Here is a 15,946-nt window from a genome sequence, read left to right as displayed (position 1 = left end):
TAAATAAATATATCTTTAAAAAAGGATTTTGAGTGAAACAAGCCAGGCACAGAATAACAAATACCACATATACTCCTTCATATATGAAAACAAAACAAAACAAAAACCAGTTCAGTCTGAACATACAGTGGTGATTACTGTGGCTGAGAGGGGTGGTAAGGATAGAAAGAGTGTGGATTTAAAATTTAGAAGCTAGGTGGGGTTCATTAATTGTGACAAACATATCACACTAATCAGAGATGTTAATAAGGGACCTGGGAGTATGGCATATGCAAATTCTTTATACTACTTTACAATGTTTCATAAACTTAGAACTATTCTGGAGTAAAAAGTTGAAAAAGATTATTTGTGAAAGAAGGAATTAAAAGACCTAAACACATGAAAAAAATTTCAACCTAATCAGCTACCTGGGAAATGGAAATTAAAACATTAAAAATTATCATTTTCAACCATCAAATTGCCAACACTTCAGATTGAAAAAGACTCTCAATCTTTTGCTAATCCATGATTTCTCTTTAGAGTGGTAGAAAAAGAGAAGGTTCAACCTTCATAGACATGTTCTTAGTTTCTACTCTAGGATGCAATATCCTGATTTTTTTTTAAAGACTGAGATTCTGCCACTGAATATTAATTTCTTTTGCCCTTTTCTTTATTACTAGTCTGTCAATCTAATTCTACAGGGAAATAACTATTTACCTCTCAGGCTAGGTGAAAGAGAATAAGGGAAATATGACTGCACATCATAGATACTAAAATGTCTATTTAGCCATTGCTGTTGTTATTAATGAAGACTGAAATGAGGGCGCCACACAGTCTTACTTTGTAAGAACTCTCATTTCAAATTTTGTTAATATTTTGAGTTTGGCAAAAGTTCATCAGTGTTGAAAATACTTTATGCTTCAATATGGAAGTACTGAACTGAAAAAAGAACCGATAAATAGTGTAAAACAGGACATAAGATTGGCCATGAAGCTCAGGTGAACATAACGAGGGCCATACTAAATGAATTCTGATTGTGATATCTGTGAAGGATCTGGTGAGATTTCTATAACAGGCATGTGGAAACACCAATTTTGACTCTGGGAAGTGGATTCACGTGCAAAATATAGATTCGAATAGTTTAAGGATTTAGGGGAGGGGCGCAGCCATGGAGTGCATAAAATATAAAAGGAAACTATGTTCAGGAAAATTAGAGACTAGAACAAAGGAATTAAATAAGGAGCTCCTAAGAGACAAGGACTTCAGGAGGTAAAGTTAAACCTTAAATGAAATTACAGTAGGTGACCATGTAACATTTCTTATTAACTTCTTAAACAGCATTATTAGTATAGACCATAAAATTCATTCATCACAAGTGAGTAATTTAATAATACTAATTTACAGAATTATATCAAAATCATCCAATTTGCAGTTCATCTCCCCTCTTTACCTTACCCCCCAATACCACTCATTGATCTATTTATGTCTCTCTGAATTTGCATTTTCTGGATGCATCATATAAACAGAAATACACAATACATAGGTTTTCATGTCTGGATTATGGCATAATCTTTTTGAAATTCATACATACTGTTGCACATACCATTGTTTTGAACCATTCATTCCATTGTATTTTTGTATGCCATTTTCTGAGTTTGTGCTCTGGGCTGTGTCACAATTTTCACTGCCTAATTACCAGTTGATGAACATGTGTACTATTTGTAGTTTGAGATTATTGTGAAAAATGCTCGTGTAAATATTCCTGTGAAATTCTTTGTGTGAACATACAAGTATGTTCTTGTTTCTCTTGGGAGGTTCTTTGAAGTGAAACTGATGGAGCAAATGGTAACTCTATGCTTAATATTTTCCAAACTGCTATTTTCCAAAGAGAGTATATCACTGTACATTCCCATCACAGTGTATAAGGGTTCCACTTTTTCCACATCATTGCCAACATGGATATTGTCTCTGTTACTACAGTCATTCTATTGGAAATGAAATGTTATCCCATTGTAGTTTTAATTTGCATTTCCATAATAACTAATGATGTTGAACATATTTTCATGTGCTAAATTGCCATTCATACATTTTCTTCAATGACAGGACTATTAAAAACTTTCTCATTTCAAAAGTGTTAGTTATCAAGGCTGGCGCCATAGTGTAACAGGTGAAGCTGCAGCCTGCAATGCTGGCATCCCATATGAGTGCTGGTTCGAGTCCTGGATGCTCCTCTTCTGATCTAGCTCTCTTCCGTGGCCTAAGAAAGCAGCAGAAGATGGCCCAAGTCCTTGAGCCCCTGCACCTGCATGGGAGACCTGGAAGAAGCTCCTGGCTCCTGGCTTTGGATAGGCGCAGCTCCGGCCGTTGTGACCAATTGGGGAGTGAACCAGCGGATGGAAGACCTCGGTCTCTCTGCCTCTCCTCTCTCTGTGTAACTCTGACTTACAAGTAAATAAATAAATCTTTAAATAATATGAAGGTTATTGCTCAGGTTCACCATACCCAAGTGAAGAAGCTGCTGAGCCTACCCTTACCAATCAACAGATATCCTCATGACTGTTATATCTAAGCACTTACACATTCATAGGCAAACTTCCAAATGCCTCCTCATGTTACTAAGGGTCTATGAACTGCTCCTGCTGACTTAATCGTGTTGCATTGAAGTGTGTCCCTCAACCGGAGGATGCTCCCATCCCATGCATCTGGAGAGAGTAACAAAAAATGGCCTTTCTCTCCTACTCCTCAAGAATGAGTGCAAGGTCTCAGGTTTTTTTTTTTTTTTTTTTTTGACAGGCAGAGTGGACAGTGAGAGAGAGAAAAAGAGAAAGGTCTTCCTTTGCCGTTGGGTCACCCTCCAATGGCCGCCGCGGCCGGTGCGCGTTGGCCAGTGCACCAGGCTGATCCGATGACAGGAGCCAGGTGCTTCTCCTGGTCTCCCATGGGGTGCAGGGCCCAAGTACTTGGGCCATCCTCCACTGCACTCCCTGGCCATAGCAGAGAGCTGGCCTGGAAGGGGGCAACCGGGACTAGAACCCGGTGTGCCGGCGCCGCTAGGCGGAGGATTAGCCTACTGAGCCGCGGCGCCAACCCAAGGACTCAGGTTTTGTAACCAGAGAGCAGGATTTCTTCAAGAGGGGGACACAGGAACAGAAGCAGAGACTCTGAAGGAGTTCATCCCTCACTGGCTGTTTTTCAGAGCACTCTGAGGAAGGTTCATCTTGCAACACTGTACTCACAGGAGGCCAGAACTCCACTAAGGAGGAAAGCTGCAAGTCAGGTTCTGGAATATACAATGTACTAGGGTGTATGCTGCTGAAACAGGAAGTGCCTCCAGCTCCTCATGTTGTACATGTTGGATGTTTATTCCAAGGCAGCCCGCTGTTTGCTTGTCACATACACACACACACACACACACACACACACACACACACCAATAAAGCTATGCTTTGATAAGCTGTTGGTCAGCTGGCAACAAACTTAAAAGTATACTTTGTGTGCAAATGCACCTCAGTGTGTGTGTCTGTGTGTGCACCCATGTCATGCAGTGTGTGTTTAATAACATTCCTCCTGGGGATATAACACAGTCTTGATTGGTGACGTCTACTTGATTTAAATATCCCAGTCTACTAACTACAAGCTAGCAACCTAATGCCAGTGAACACAGAGGTGGCAACAGACAGGAAGGAAGCTTCTCTGACCTACCTCAAGCACACCTACATTCCATCGTAGAAATCTGTGTCTCTCCCAGCTGTATCACTGGAGGTGTGCTGGCCACCTTCATACTGTCAGCTCCCATACCTCTTTCCTGAGGGATCTGAACTCAAATCCCTCTGAGCTCAAGCTGCCTGAACAGGAAAGGATGAAAGGACAGACAACTAACTCTTCATTCTTATTCCCCTGCTGCTCTCCACCAGTGATGGGAAGGGGTATGTATATAACTTTGGTAGCTTTCTCATTCTGTGATGGGGATAACTCGGAGGCCCATCTCCTGCACTGGCTACCAGAGTTTCCCAGCTGGAATCAACCCAAATTATTAAAAGAGGAAATTTGCTGCTCACTCACACATTTGGGATTCTTTTGCATTCCCTGCCTCATTTCCCCATTCCTCTACTGTTCTTTTGCCTCCAAAATAAGCTTACATTCATTTCTTTGTCTCTAGGTCAGTTCCTAGGGGAATTCAAACTAAGCCCACAAAGAAAGAGCATGGACAGTTCTACTGCAAGACTGGTGGACCAAGCTGGAGCCAGAAACTCAATTCAGATCCCCAACCACGGGTGGTAGGAACCAACTTCTTGAATCATCACTCCTGTCTCTCAGAGTATGCATTTTACAGGAAACTGGAATCAGAAGCCACAGGCACGCGCATCTACTTGATAAAGCTAACTACAGTACTTTCTAGTAGTCCTTGAAACACATAATTTTGCTCTAATAAAACGATCTTTTGTGTGCTTGAAACAAAAAACACCCTCAATAAAGACAATATCAAACACGTCCCCTGAATGCCTAAAGGCACTGGAACACCCACTTTCAGATACAACACACTTTCAGATACAACCACCCCACAATTCTCACACGGCCAAATAAACAAGAAAATCGACATGCTCTAATGCACACACTGACCCCCAAACCGTGCACACGCCCTTATCGGTGTGCAGTGAGTGGCACTGACCTAACAGGTGAGCAGCACAGAAGTCACAAACCATACAATGTACAACCTCCTTTATTGTTAATTTCATGCACACAAGGTGTAGGCAAGGCATCCGTGATTTGACACCGGACTGGGAACTACAGTTACTATTCAACTGAGGCAGGCTGTTCACATCACTGACACCTCTCCGTACTGAACCTGAGTGCTCCACTTCTCCTCAGCTGCACCACGTGCACAGGTCACACAGGACGCACCTGAGGACGGCACGCACTGGCAGCAGCCCGCGCTACCTGCTGGACTGCATCAGGGTCTTCCGTCCCGAGGAAGCGTCCCCAGCCTCAGCCTTGCTCAGAGTGCTAGCGACACCGGCGGGACACACTCAGGGTCCTCTGCGGTATTAAAGGCCCCTCACGTCAGGTTCAGGCACCGTCAGAACACGGGGAGCGCCCAGCCAGGACCGGCACCAAATTCTGCGGTATAGCCGCTCGCTCGCTCTGCAGCCAGCTGGCCACTCGGGCCGCACAGACCAAGGGTGAGCCCACCGCACAGCGGGAACGATCACAAAGTGCAATAACCGCTCGGCAAGACTGGGGCTGGGGGGTCCATTACCTTCTAAGTAACGGACTCTCGGGACGCCGCCATGGCCGCGATTCCGTGGGCGTGCGCTCTCCTCGCGCCTGCGCATCACCTGGGTTGGACGCCCGCAACGGATGCTGGGAGACGTTGGAGGCAACTGGAGCACGCCGGGAACCCGGCGCGCCCAGAGAGGGCGTGCGCATGCGTGCGGAGCGCGCGCCAGAGGTAGGCATGCAGGGAGGCAGTATGAGGTCTAGAAAGATTTTTGAGGTTTTTCCGCGACGAGACGAGTCCTGGAATCTTTGTGGCCGTCCCTCCATTAACCTAGCGCGTCTGAAACGACCCCTGATGGTTTGGAAGAGGGCAGACGTCCACGCAGGCATGCACACCCCAGGGAAGGGCTCTTCCCAGGGCTGCACCCTAGAGCGAGGTCGCCTGCATTGGGGTCAGCGCTTGCAGCCTCTCCGGACTGCAGGTCTCTGAGACTTGGCCGCGCCTCCCACAGACGCTGCCTCCTCTCTTCCCAGGCCTCCTGGGTTCCATGGAAGAGCAGTCTGGCCAAGAATATTGGACCTGGAAGCACTGAGGGACTCCGGTTCCTAGCTCCGTTCTTAGAGTTTGTCCTCTGGTATTTACTGCACTTGGGGAATTTATAGAATACAGGGAATTTTAAATAAACAGCGATTCGCAAATGCTTTCGTTGAAAATTTCTTACCATCCTAAGACGTGACAATCTGAACCACATAAAGTAAAAAATACCATGTAGTATAGGCGTAATTTTACAACAAAGAAACACTCATTCCTTAAGTTCCTGAGTACAAAACGTGGCCTCATCAACCCTGCAATATGAAGTTATTGTTTGAACCCCATGTAAGGGTGCCCACGATAAAAATACAAGTCTTTGAGAAGGCTCTTAAGCTTGTTTATTTTTTAAGTCACACCCCTAGGGTTTTTGTTTGTTTTGCCAGTCACCAATACCTTGCTTGAATTGCTCCCACATTATCTTCTGAACATTGGTAGACCTCTTTCCACTGCTTGCATGGAGAATAAAAACATTGTTGAGTGTAAATGGGTGGTCATGCTACAGAGGACTGAGGCTGCTAGCCCCTGGGTTATTCTCCAGGTGACTTCAATTCCAGGGCTAGGCCAAGCGGGAGCTAGGTGCATGGAACTTCAGTTCTTTTCAGGTCGCACCTGGATTCATGAACCCAACAACCTGAGGCATCATCTGTGGTCTCCCAGGGTGCACATCAGCAGAATGCTGGAAGGCCCAATTACTCCAGTACAGGAAGGGACATCTTAACTGCTAGACTCAACACCATCTGGAGTACCTGCAATATTTATGAGTTAAAGACCCACTTTTTCTAGATACCTATCCTACAAACCAAAGAAAGTAACCACAAGTAACACAAATTCATTCAGTCCTTGATGGACAGAGGCGTTCCAACAGAGGACATCAGAAGTCAGATTTTCCTTGGAAATGCCTTTTCAGCAGTGGACAGGACTTGGGGATGCAGACTGCTTCCCTCAGGATGAAGTGCACACACTGCAACTATCTCTGATCCGCTGGTACCTCGTTTTCAGACACTTGGTCCCCTCTTCTCCCTGAGCAAGCCTGTGCTGATCACATCTTGTGTTCTGAAATTTGATGAGAAAGTGCCTCCCTGAATGTAGCTAGGAGCCTACCTTCCTCCACAGGTGGGAAGCAGGGTGGCCTAGGAACCAAGAGTAGGTATATCGATATGGAACGGAAGTTAAGGAGGAACCAAGTACAGTCGGTGTGCGGAATCAGAGACTACTTTAACACTGCCTGAGGAGCTCACATCAGCTGTTTTGCCACAGTTCAACTTCAAGAGAACTTGAGATTCTGCCCCACTGCAAGAGCCTCAGAATGTCTCCCCACCCCCACCCAGGCTGCTCTCCCGCCACCCCTCCCCCACCAGAGAAGCCTGAGCCCCACATTCCATTCCTGTTACCTTTAAACTTGCCCCAGCTGCTGCAGTTGGACCCTGAGCGGCCAGCTCACTGCTGGGACCTGAACTTGCTTCTCTCATTGAGGAGGCTGTGCTGAGTGTCCAAGCCTGCGGGGAGAGCTTCAGGAGGTGGTAAGTCTGTAGGGGTGGGGCTGTTTAACCAGATTCCCTGCTACTACTCGGATACTTGGGAACTCACATGTGACGCATCTCCTGGGGACAGCTGACTGGACTGAAGTAGAAGAAAGAGACAGCCCTGGGTGTCCACAAGGACATCGTACCTGGGGAAGCTGTGGAAGCCCACATTGAACAGACGCTGCTGACTGGGGAGACTAGTGGCCACGTACAGGTGGATCAAGATGCCCCACAGGAAGTGTACTGATGAGTAGAAGAGACGGGAGCAAATGGATTCATTCTCTGTAAACCAGGATAGGGACACAGGTCACTTCAGTCTGAGGGGTGTAGTGCGAGGATGGGCGGGGATGAGGTGGAGGCAGAGAGAGGGTTCAGGGTATAGCTGAGCCTACCCTTTCAGTCACAGGGAGCCTGCCCTTGAAAGGGCTCACAGGGTTTAGACAGGGGTATCCTAGGTGTTAGGATGCTGTGATGAAATGGGCTTAGCCATGAAAATGATCACTTGGGCTCCTTCCCCTTTACCCACTCTTCCTTGAGTGAGGCTGGAAATTACCCCAACCTCCACCGCCCAGATCCTCCCAGCTCTCTGCTTCCTGCCAGCAGTGGTTTCTTTCATTATGGGAAAGTTGTTTTTTCTGGATTCTGCAAGGACAGGAATGGCAATTAACATCAGGCAACAGAGGGCTTGGGTTTCCCTAAGTGGTGTGCATGGTTCCTCTTGTAGTGGAAACACAAGTCTTTCACCCAAGTCACCCTACACCTCATGGTGGGCCCCTGCCCAGGACTTTCCATAAAGACGATGGCAGTGCACGGACTCCACGTCTGTACTTCACAGGCAGGTTCAGCTGGGCAGAGTGGCTGGATTTCCACAGGAAGTTTCAGTGAATGCTGTTTTCCACCTTTATTTGCATAAAGCTTATTTATTTGAGTAGCAGAGTGACACAGGAGGGGAGAAAGTGAGGGCTTGACAAGCAATGGAAGAGGGAGAGGGAGAAGAGAGAAAGAGAGAGGAGAAGGGAGAGACAGAGAGGGAGGGAGGGAGGGGGGAGGGAGAGAGAGAGAGCCTCAGAGATTACAAGGTTATGCTCATGAATCACAAGGCCATGGTAGGGAGAGATTTCTTCCCAGACCTTTGACCTTCTTGTGCTAGGGTTTAAGGGAAGGGTTCCACTAAGAAGTGTCAGCTAAAGAAGCCTAAGGTGGGGTCTGTGTTCAGAGTTGTGAATCAGCTGGCTTTACCTAGGTCGGGTGGGCACGTGGCACCACAGCTGTGTAAGTCCCCTGGCTTGCTGTGGAGTACTGAGGGGCCCAGTGCCACTAGGGAGGCAAAGCTGATCCAGGTGTTGGGAGACACCTATAGAACTGGAGTCACCCTGTGTGACTCTAGGGGCAGTGAGAACTCATTGTTCCATCCTGGCAATGAAGGGTATTTGAGAATTGCTATTCGAGAAGGGTATTGAGAATTGGTTCTCCTATTCCATTCACCCTTCTCCTTTGTCTCCACAGCATCTCCAGGGCTGAGAACAGCCATGATCCCGCACCCAGGCACCTCCCCGTCTCTCGTCATGCTGCTGCCCTTTCCCCAACCAACTCACGGCCCTGCACCCCAGCCACCCTGGGGGCAGCCCCCTCTGCCCCTCCTGAATGTGGCATTCCCTCCAGGCAGCCGCCTCGTACTGCCTGCTGCCATCCCCAGTATGCCTGTGGTGGCTGGAGATGGTGGCTGCGGCCCCAATGGGGCTGGGAATGTCCACCTATTACTCCAATTGAGGACAGGAGGGCAGCCAGTGGAGCCTCTCCACTCTCAGACCTTGGTCTACAACCAAACCCGTATCAGCCTGAATGCCCCAGGTGGCCTCTGTGGGGCAGGGCAGAACCCTGCTCCCATAGCAGTGCCTGGGTCTTCCCTACAGGCAACAGTGCCTGCACCTACCATGGCGGGAACCCAGGCCAGTCAGGGGGGCTGGCCTCTGGGCCTCCCTCCTCCAGCTCCACCACCAGCTGCCCAGCTGGCCCCGATGGTCTTCCCAGTAAACAACAGGCCACCATCACAAGGGGCAGACAGGGAGCGCATCCTGCCTACTCCCAAGGCCCAAGCCTCACCAGACGACCCCTGCAGCTCCACCAGCGTCTACGAGAACTTCCGGCGCTGGCAGCACTTCAAGGCCCTGGCCCGGAGGCTCCTGCCCCAGAGCCCTGACACAGAAGCTCTGTCCTGCTTCCTCATGTGAGCACCCATGCCCAGGGCCTGGGGCAGTGCATTGGGAGGATCACGGGCTGGGCAACGCAGGCTATAAGGGCTCCCAGAGGAGACCCTGAAGGCAATCGAGAGACCACATGCAGTTCCATTGTCAGCCATGCTACCTCATGCTGCGTGTGACACGATTCCAGGGCCTTTCCCCACTGGATCTTAGCTATCCTGTGATAACATTTACATTTCCACCATTTCCAGGGTAACCCTTACAGAACACTCAAGGTCAGAGCGGGTCCTGGGATCACAAGAGCCACCACTGGGGTTTGAGTCTGAGTCCACACAGCAATCCCTGTCCACCACTGGCATGTATGCAGAGGGTCACAGACCTCAGGGACTTGACGTGAGGGGCGATAAGGAGGGAAGTCTTATACACAGCCCAACCCTCACTCTTCCCGGGACTTCCAGGGAGACAGCAGGTGGTGGGAACCCACCCAGGGCCACGCTGAGGCCCCAACACGAGGGTCTTTCTTGGGCCAGCACTGACATCGCAGCCCAGAGCCCTCATAGGGGAGGAGACGCTCGCACCCGTTCCCAGGGAGCTGAAGGTCACTGCAGCTGAACCTGCTGAGCTTGGCATAGACAGGCACACGCTCTGTCTCAGGAAACGACTGCGGTCATGCTGTCATGAGGAAAAGGCAATGAGGTGAAGAACACAGCCACAGCCCGAACTCCACGGTCCAGGCTGTGACCGGACTCTGAGCCCCTAAGGCAAGAACGCAGGCCGCTGTCCGGGGCTGCTGGAGACCAAACCAGAGGGAGCCTTCCCCGCAGTGGCACACTCCCCTTTCTTGACCACTCGGGCCCGGCTCCTCCTGTCTACACCATCACGACAGACACAGCCACTTTCCACTGAGCAGGGCACTGCGTCCATGTCGCGCCCACCTGTGACCTCCTGCCCAATCGTCACTCAGCGTGCAGCTGAAAGCAGTCTCCACGCCTTGGTGTTGACGTCTCCGTCTCCCTGCAGCTATGGACACTCAGCATTGCCCAGGAGGCACATCAACCCCAACTCAGTCCCCATGCACTGAGCTTGGTCCCCTAATCAGGGCACAGCCTGCATGGCTCCCAAATGTCTCCCCACTCCCAGGAGCTCTGAGGTCCCAACTCCAGTGCGGCCTCTGGCCAGCAACTATAAAGCAGGTTACACACTCAGCCCTGGGGCCAGGAACCCACACCAGAGCCCTGGCACCCAGGTCAGATCATTCTGTGTGCTTCTCCCTTTGGGCTGCACTGCACAAAGCCACACACTGGGCAGTTTCAGCCACAGATGTTCATGTGACACGTCTGGAGGCTGGAAGACTGAGCATAGCACATGGCTGGATTCAGATTTCGGTGAGCCTGCTTTTCCTGAGACAGGACCTTCCCACTGTCTTCATTTGAGAGTCAAGCTGTGGCGAGTCTTGCTTCTCCTCTAAGGACACCAGTACTATCACGGGAGCTGCAGCCTTAGGACCTCTCCTAACCCTAACTGCACCACAGACACCACCTCAGACCCCATCACACTGAGGATTAGCACTTGCACACATGTATTTACGGGATACAAGCATCCAATTCATGCTGCACTGTGATACTGAAGCTGCAAAAGGAAGACCGAGAGGTCAGCACAGCCCTGGAAGTGGGTATCCCCCAGATGAGAGGTGGCCAGGAGGCTGGAGAGCCCACACTGGAGGAGGACACGACAGGGACAGAGGGAAAGGGAGACCCCAGCACAGTAGTCAGACCCCTGAGCTCAGGGGGCAGGGTGGGCTTGTGCATTTTCACTGACTCCAGGGACTTAATTCCAGCCCCGTGCTGCGGACCCTGGCCCAGCGGAGGCCCACCATGCCGCTGGAGGAGGGCCTGGGGTTTGCCTTGCGTGAATGGCAGCACAAGAGCAACTTCGACCGCATGATCTTCTACGAGATGGCAGAAAAGTGAGTTGGGAGTCCGAGTCCCGGTGCTGGGTGGTGGAGGAGGCTGGGGAGGGAGGCTGGGCCTGAGGGGCTGGACGTGTGAGCACATGTACGCAGAGGGCCGCTCCTTGGATCAGTCCCTCCGTGGGCCCTGCTCTCCCAGGATACTGCCCCACCACCTGGATGTAGGGTTCTAGGCACTCTCCTCCCCGGGAGTCCTCCCCATCTGTGTCTGAGCTACCCAGGCTCTGACGTTCAAGGTTGAGGTGGAGCAGCCAGGGCAGCCCTTGTGGTTCCTCCCACCACGAGGACTCTGCACACAGCAAGACCTCCATCGGAGCTTCTGCCTCACACCCTGGAGAGGGGGCTGTGGACAGATGTGTTGTCACGGTGAAACGCCATCCCAGAATGTGCTGCAACCCAGAGTGTGTCCTCAGGGATCTGGTGTCTCAGACACACGGCCCTGTCTGCATTTCTGCCGGTTCATGCAGTATGATAAGTTTAAACACACAGCACTCAGAGGCCATGCCCACCTCTCAGCCAGGCCTCCCATCCTCCTGCCTGCCCCTGGACCCTAATCCCTGCTCCCCCTACAAGGGTCACAGTCTCGGGCTCAGGATCTTTGATTCTGAACTAGGACCCAAAAGCGCTTGTGAGAAATGTCCTTTTGCGCAGCCTCTGGAGTCAGCCCTACTTGGGGCTCTGTGTGGGGCCAGACCAGGCATGGAAGTGGTGAGATCTGCTGTGCCTTTGTTAACAGGGCCTGCAGGGGATCAGAGACACACGTCACCTGCCCGAGCAGGGCAGACAGAGCACTGTTCCCAGCATGCTTTACCCCTGTGGGACTGACCAGACTTGGACCTCCCTGACCCCAAGGGACACGTGCATGTGTCTGCCACCAGCTGCCGCCAGAATGTTGTCAGGGCGTGGGCCCCTCACATTTGACCTGTGTCCCCCATGCTCAGGTTCATGGAGTTTGAGGAAGAGGAGGAGATGCAGATGCAGAAGCTGGAGTGGATGAAGGGGAAACCTTGCCAGCCCACACTGGTCTCACCAGCACTGCTTCCTCAAGGGCCCCCAGCCCCTGTGGCTGTCCAGCAGCCAGGTACAGTCTCCCGTGTCCCAGCACAGTCCGTGGCAGAGGCCAACGCAACCCCAGGATTTGCTGTCCCCTCGTCTGGGCCTTTCCTTCAAGAGCAACATGTGTTCCTTTGTGCAGAATGTCCATGGGCAGCCCAGGGGCCCACATGCTTTGGGCCATTACCTGGGGATTTTTCATACCTCAGTCCTAGTGCCTCTCATCCCTTAGCTTCCCAAGGAGCCAGCAAACACTGGCCAGGATGGGATGTGGAGATAAGAACGAGGAGTGTTGGTGACAGATGTTCCACCTCTCGGCCCCATCTCCTCTCTCGGATGCTTTTGTCAGGTTTCCTGGCCCAGCGTGACCACTCATGTACTCCAACAACTGTCTACCCCACAACGGCTGACATGACGCTGGAGCCCCTGCACTCACACCATGTTCCCATCCACAGGGTGTGCCGCCAGGAAGGCCAGCTCCAAGGCCCTGCCTGCCTGTCCAGTGCCACCCAGACACCAGGGGCCTCAGGACAAGACACCCAAGGAGATCCCACCAGAGGCCGTGAAGGAGTACATGGAAATCATGGACACGTTGCTGGGGCCAACACCCTTGTCCTTGGAGCCTCCCGATGGCCACCCAGAAGAGGACACAGATGAAGGTTTCCTGGAGAATGAGGGGTCATACCCGGACCCGGAAATGCTGTCCTACATTGACCATCTATGCTCCCAGGTGGATTTTGTCACCAAGGTGGGTTGGGGTGCAGCACTGGGATGCAAGATCCAAAAAATGACCCTGCCAGGCCCTTAAGCCAAATGCAAGTTCTTCACCACTGCCTTTGTGTTCCTCAGTGAGGGAGGGAGGGAGGGAGTGAAGCTGACTGCCCACTGATGTACACCCCAGAGTGTGAACAGTGATGGGGCCGTCATTGCTCTCTGGTTCTGTTCAAGTTCCCATCATCTCAGGTGCTTCATGCAAGGATGATCATGGACATCTTGCATCTCTTCTAGGCGGAGGCCATCATTCACCCCAGATTCCTGGAAGAACTGCTTTCCCCAGATCCACAGCTGGATCTCACGGCCCTGTCCAAGGAGCTGGAGAAGGAGGAAGGGCTGACTGCTGGCCAGGTAAATACAGAAGGTGGTAAGCAGGTAGAGCAGGGACAGCATGTAGACGGGGTGGGAGGGGCACCAGGAAACCAGGGGTGGGGGCATCATGTAGACAGTCAGGGAGGGGCACCAGGAAACCAGGGGTGGGGGGCATCATGTAGACAGGGCAGAGAGAGGCACCAGGAAACCAGGGGTGGGGGGCAGCAGGTAGACAGGGCAGGGAGGGGCACTAGGAAACCAGGGGTGGGGGCTTCATGTAGACACAGCAGGGGGGCACCAGGAAATCAGGGAGGGGACAGCATGTAGACAGGGCAGGGAGGGGCACTAGGAAACCAGGGTGGGGGCTTCATATAGACAGGGCCTGGAGGGGCACCAGGAAACCAGGGGTGGGGGGACAGCAGGTAGACAGGGCAGGGAGGGGCACATAGGTAGACTCGTGGTAGAAGGGGGAACCCTGCATGGCAGACCCAGATCATTTTGTCTCCCCCTACTCTGCTGGGGAAAAATGACTTCTTGAGGAGCTGCTTTGGGTGGGGTGCAGGTGCACACATGTGTTAAGGAGACAGAAGAGCCAGTTCCAGGTTAGGGTACAGGGCTAGAATGAGGCCCATGTGGGTGGAGGCAGAACCCCTCACACCAATTGTACCAGCCCAGAGACTCAGGCCTTTCTGCCTCCTCCCGAGTACCTGCTGTGCACTCCCTGGCCTCCCTTGCACCTGGCATAGCCACTAAGGGCCTGTTTCCTCTGCAGGTGATGGCGAAGCACTGCTCCTTGAAAGAAGATGGGGCCATTGGGGCAACCCCCAGTCATGGTGTGCGCCTACTGCACCCCAGCAATTCTGAATCTGGACCCCAACAAAGTGCGCAGAGTGACAACCAGGGCCCTCGCCTTGGGGCCAGAGCTGAGTGCTTCTCCGGGTCGATGTCTTCCCAAGACCTGCAGAGACATGTTGTCCCAGACACCCCCCTGTGCAGGCCTGAGGTTAATGCTGTCTTTAGTGGACATCGGGAGTGTCCCTCACTGGGGGCCACCAAAGATGCCAGGAGTTTCAGAGGAGGACCCTCTGTTGGGGGCCCGCACGCACCACTGGACAACTCCAGTGAGAACGAGGAGGAACTTCCCAGTCTCTCCTTCCTCCTGGCCTCCCAGCACCACCTGCTGCCCTTGGGCTTTGCACGGAGCGAGGCCTCTGCTGAAGACCTGCCCTGCCTTGGAGCTGGGAATCCTTGCAGAGCACCAAAACCCCTGTCTACCCATGGAAGGGACCCTAGGGGACCCCTCCCACATGCTGCAAAGTCCAGGAAGCAAGCTCTGCAGGGAGGCCAGGGCCCTGCAAAAAAGAAGCCCTGCCCAGTGCCTCAGCTCAGGGCTTCTGCAGGGCAGGCCCAGGCTCTGGGCTCTGTGGGAAACTCCCAGACTCAGAAGAGGAAATGTGACCACTTGGTCACCAGGAGGAGGAAGAAGCACCATTCAGCCCACTAGGTGGCGCCAGGGCTCTGGGAGCAGCTCCTCCAGGTGCAGCCTGAAGCACATGGACCCTAACTCTGCCCTGCACCCAAAGTGCTGACCCTGCTGTTCCTCACCACAAGAGGGCGACTCTAGGAGCCCCGGGTGGAGGGACCTGGGGCAAGAGTGTGGAATCATCCCTTTGGGACTTTGTTTGTGTAAATAAAGGAAGTTACATTGGAAATCGTCTCTGTTCTGCTGCCCTCTGTCCTGGCGTCAGTGGGGAGAGGACGGTGAGGCAAGACAGACGGGGATGCCTGCTCATGGCTGCACAGGGGCCTGACCGATGTCTCCCGACGGGTTTACACGCTTCCTTCCCTGGCTGCCCGTGCCCCGCACCATCACCGCCCACACGAGCCCTCATTTGCTCTGGGTCCTCCGGAGCCCCGCTGTCCTTTGTGTCCTATAAATGTCTTCCTGGGAGCTGCTTCTGAGCTGTCAGACGAGGGCCCCAGGAGCAGAGTTCGAGAACTGAGCCTGGAGAGGGCACCCTCCCGAGGGGGCTCCTTTCTGCTCCCCTGAAGTAGGCTCCTGGCAGGCCTGGTCCCTCCTCATTGTGGGTCTGGGGAGGTGGAAAGTGCTGGCTTTGGGAAAAGAGGCTGCGGCATCTCGGGAAATGGAGGCTGACAAACTGAGCAGCACTGATGGCCGCCAAAGCCAAGGGCTGTGCTTTCTCATTCACCAGGGGGGACTGCTCACAGGGGGACCTCAGCACTGCAGGAGGTCCTCGACGGCTCTGTGCCCTGGGCAGCACTGGGGGTGGCCCTCACTGGTCCTAACAGGCGGACCCATGCTGTC

At 52.3% G+C, this 15,946-nt stretch overlaps 2 protein-coding genes across 3 annotated transcripts in view; one reads left to right on the top strand and one right to left on the bottom strand.

The window, feature by feature from the left end:
- LOC149128653 (uncharacterized) overlaps positions 1–6,072 on the bottom strand; it is a 133,971-nt gene extending 127,899 nt beyond the window's left edge. For both annotated transcript variants that reach the window (XM_089315715.1, XM_089315716.1), the window contains exon 1: positions 5,237–6,072. In XM_089315715.1, the coding sequence (XP_089171841.1) occupies positions 5,237–5,312 (76 nt within the window). In that variant the 5' untranslated portion in view covers positions 5,313–6,072. The remainder of the gene's footprint in view (positions 1–5,236) is intronic.
- A 2,768-nt stretch (positions 6,073–8,840) lies between these two features.
- On the top strand, positions 8,841–15,124 carry LOC100356002 (NUT family member 2G). Its single transcript, XM_089306486.1, has 6 exons — positions 8,841–9,538; positions 11,350–11,478; positions 12,423–12,679; positions 12,990–13,282; positions 13,543–13,659; positions 14,393–15,124. Exons 1-6 carry the CDS (start codon positions 8,841–8,843, stop codon positions 15,122–15,124), a joined length of 2,226 nt encoding a protein of 741 aa, XP_089162612.1.
- Positions 15,125–15,946: the final 822 nt, after the last annotated feature.

Source organism: Oryctolagus cuniculus, chromosome 1 (assembly GCF_051225735.1).
Source record: "Oryctolagus cuniculus isolate XC-2025 breed Fujian yellow rabbit chromosome 1, ASM5122573v1, whole genome shotgun sequence".
Lineage (NCBI taxonomy): Eukaryota > Metazoa > Chordata > Mammalia > Lagomorpha > Leporidae > Oryctolagus > Oryctolagus cuniculus.
The sequence above is the reverse complement of the archived record's forward strand: the minus strand, read 5'-3'. Positions and strand labels throughout refer to the sequence as shown.

Bases quoted from the DNA above. Each gene is read 5' to 3' on its own strand.
- LOC100356002 (XM_089306486.1), top strand. From the start codon at position 8,841: ATGATCCCGCACCCAGGCACCTCCCCGTCTCTCGTCATGCTGCTGCCC. The intron at 11,479-12,422 runs GTGAGTTGGGAG...CCCCATGCTCAG, and splicing joins TTCTACGAGATGGCAGAAAA to GTTCATGGAGTTTGAGGAAG. The intron at 12,680-12,989 runs GTCCATGGGCAG...TCCCATCCACAG, and splicing joins TGTGTTCCTTTGTGCAGAAT to GGTGTGCCGCCAGGAAGGCC.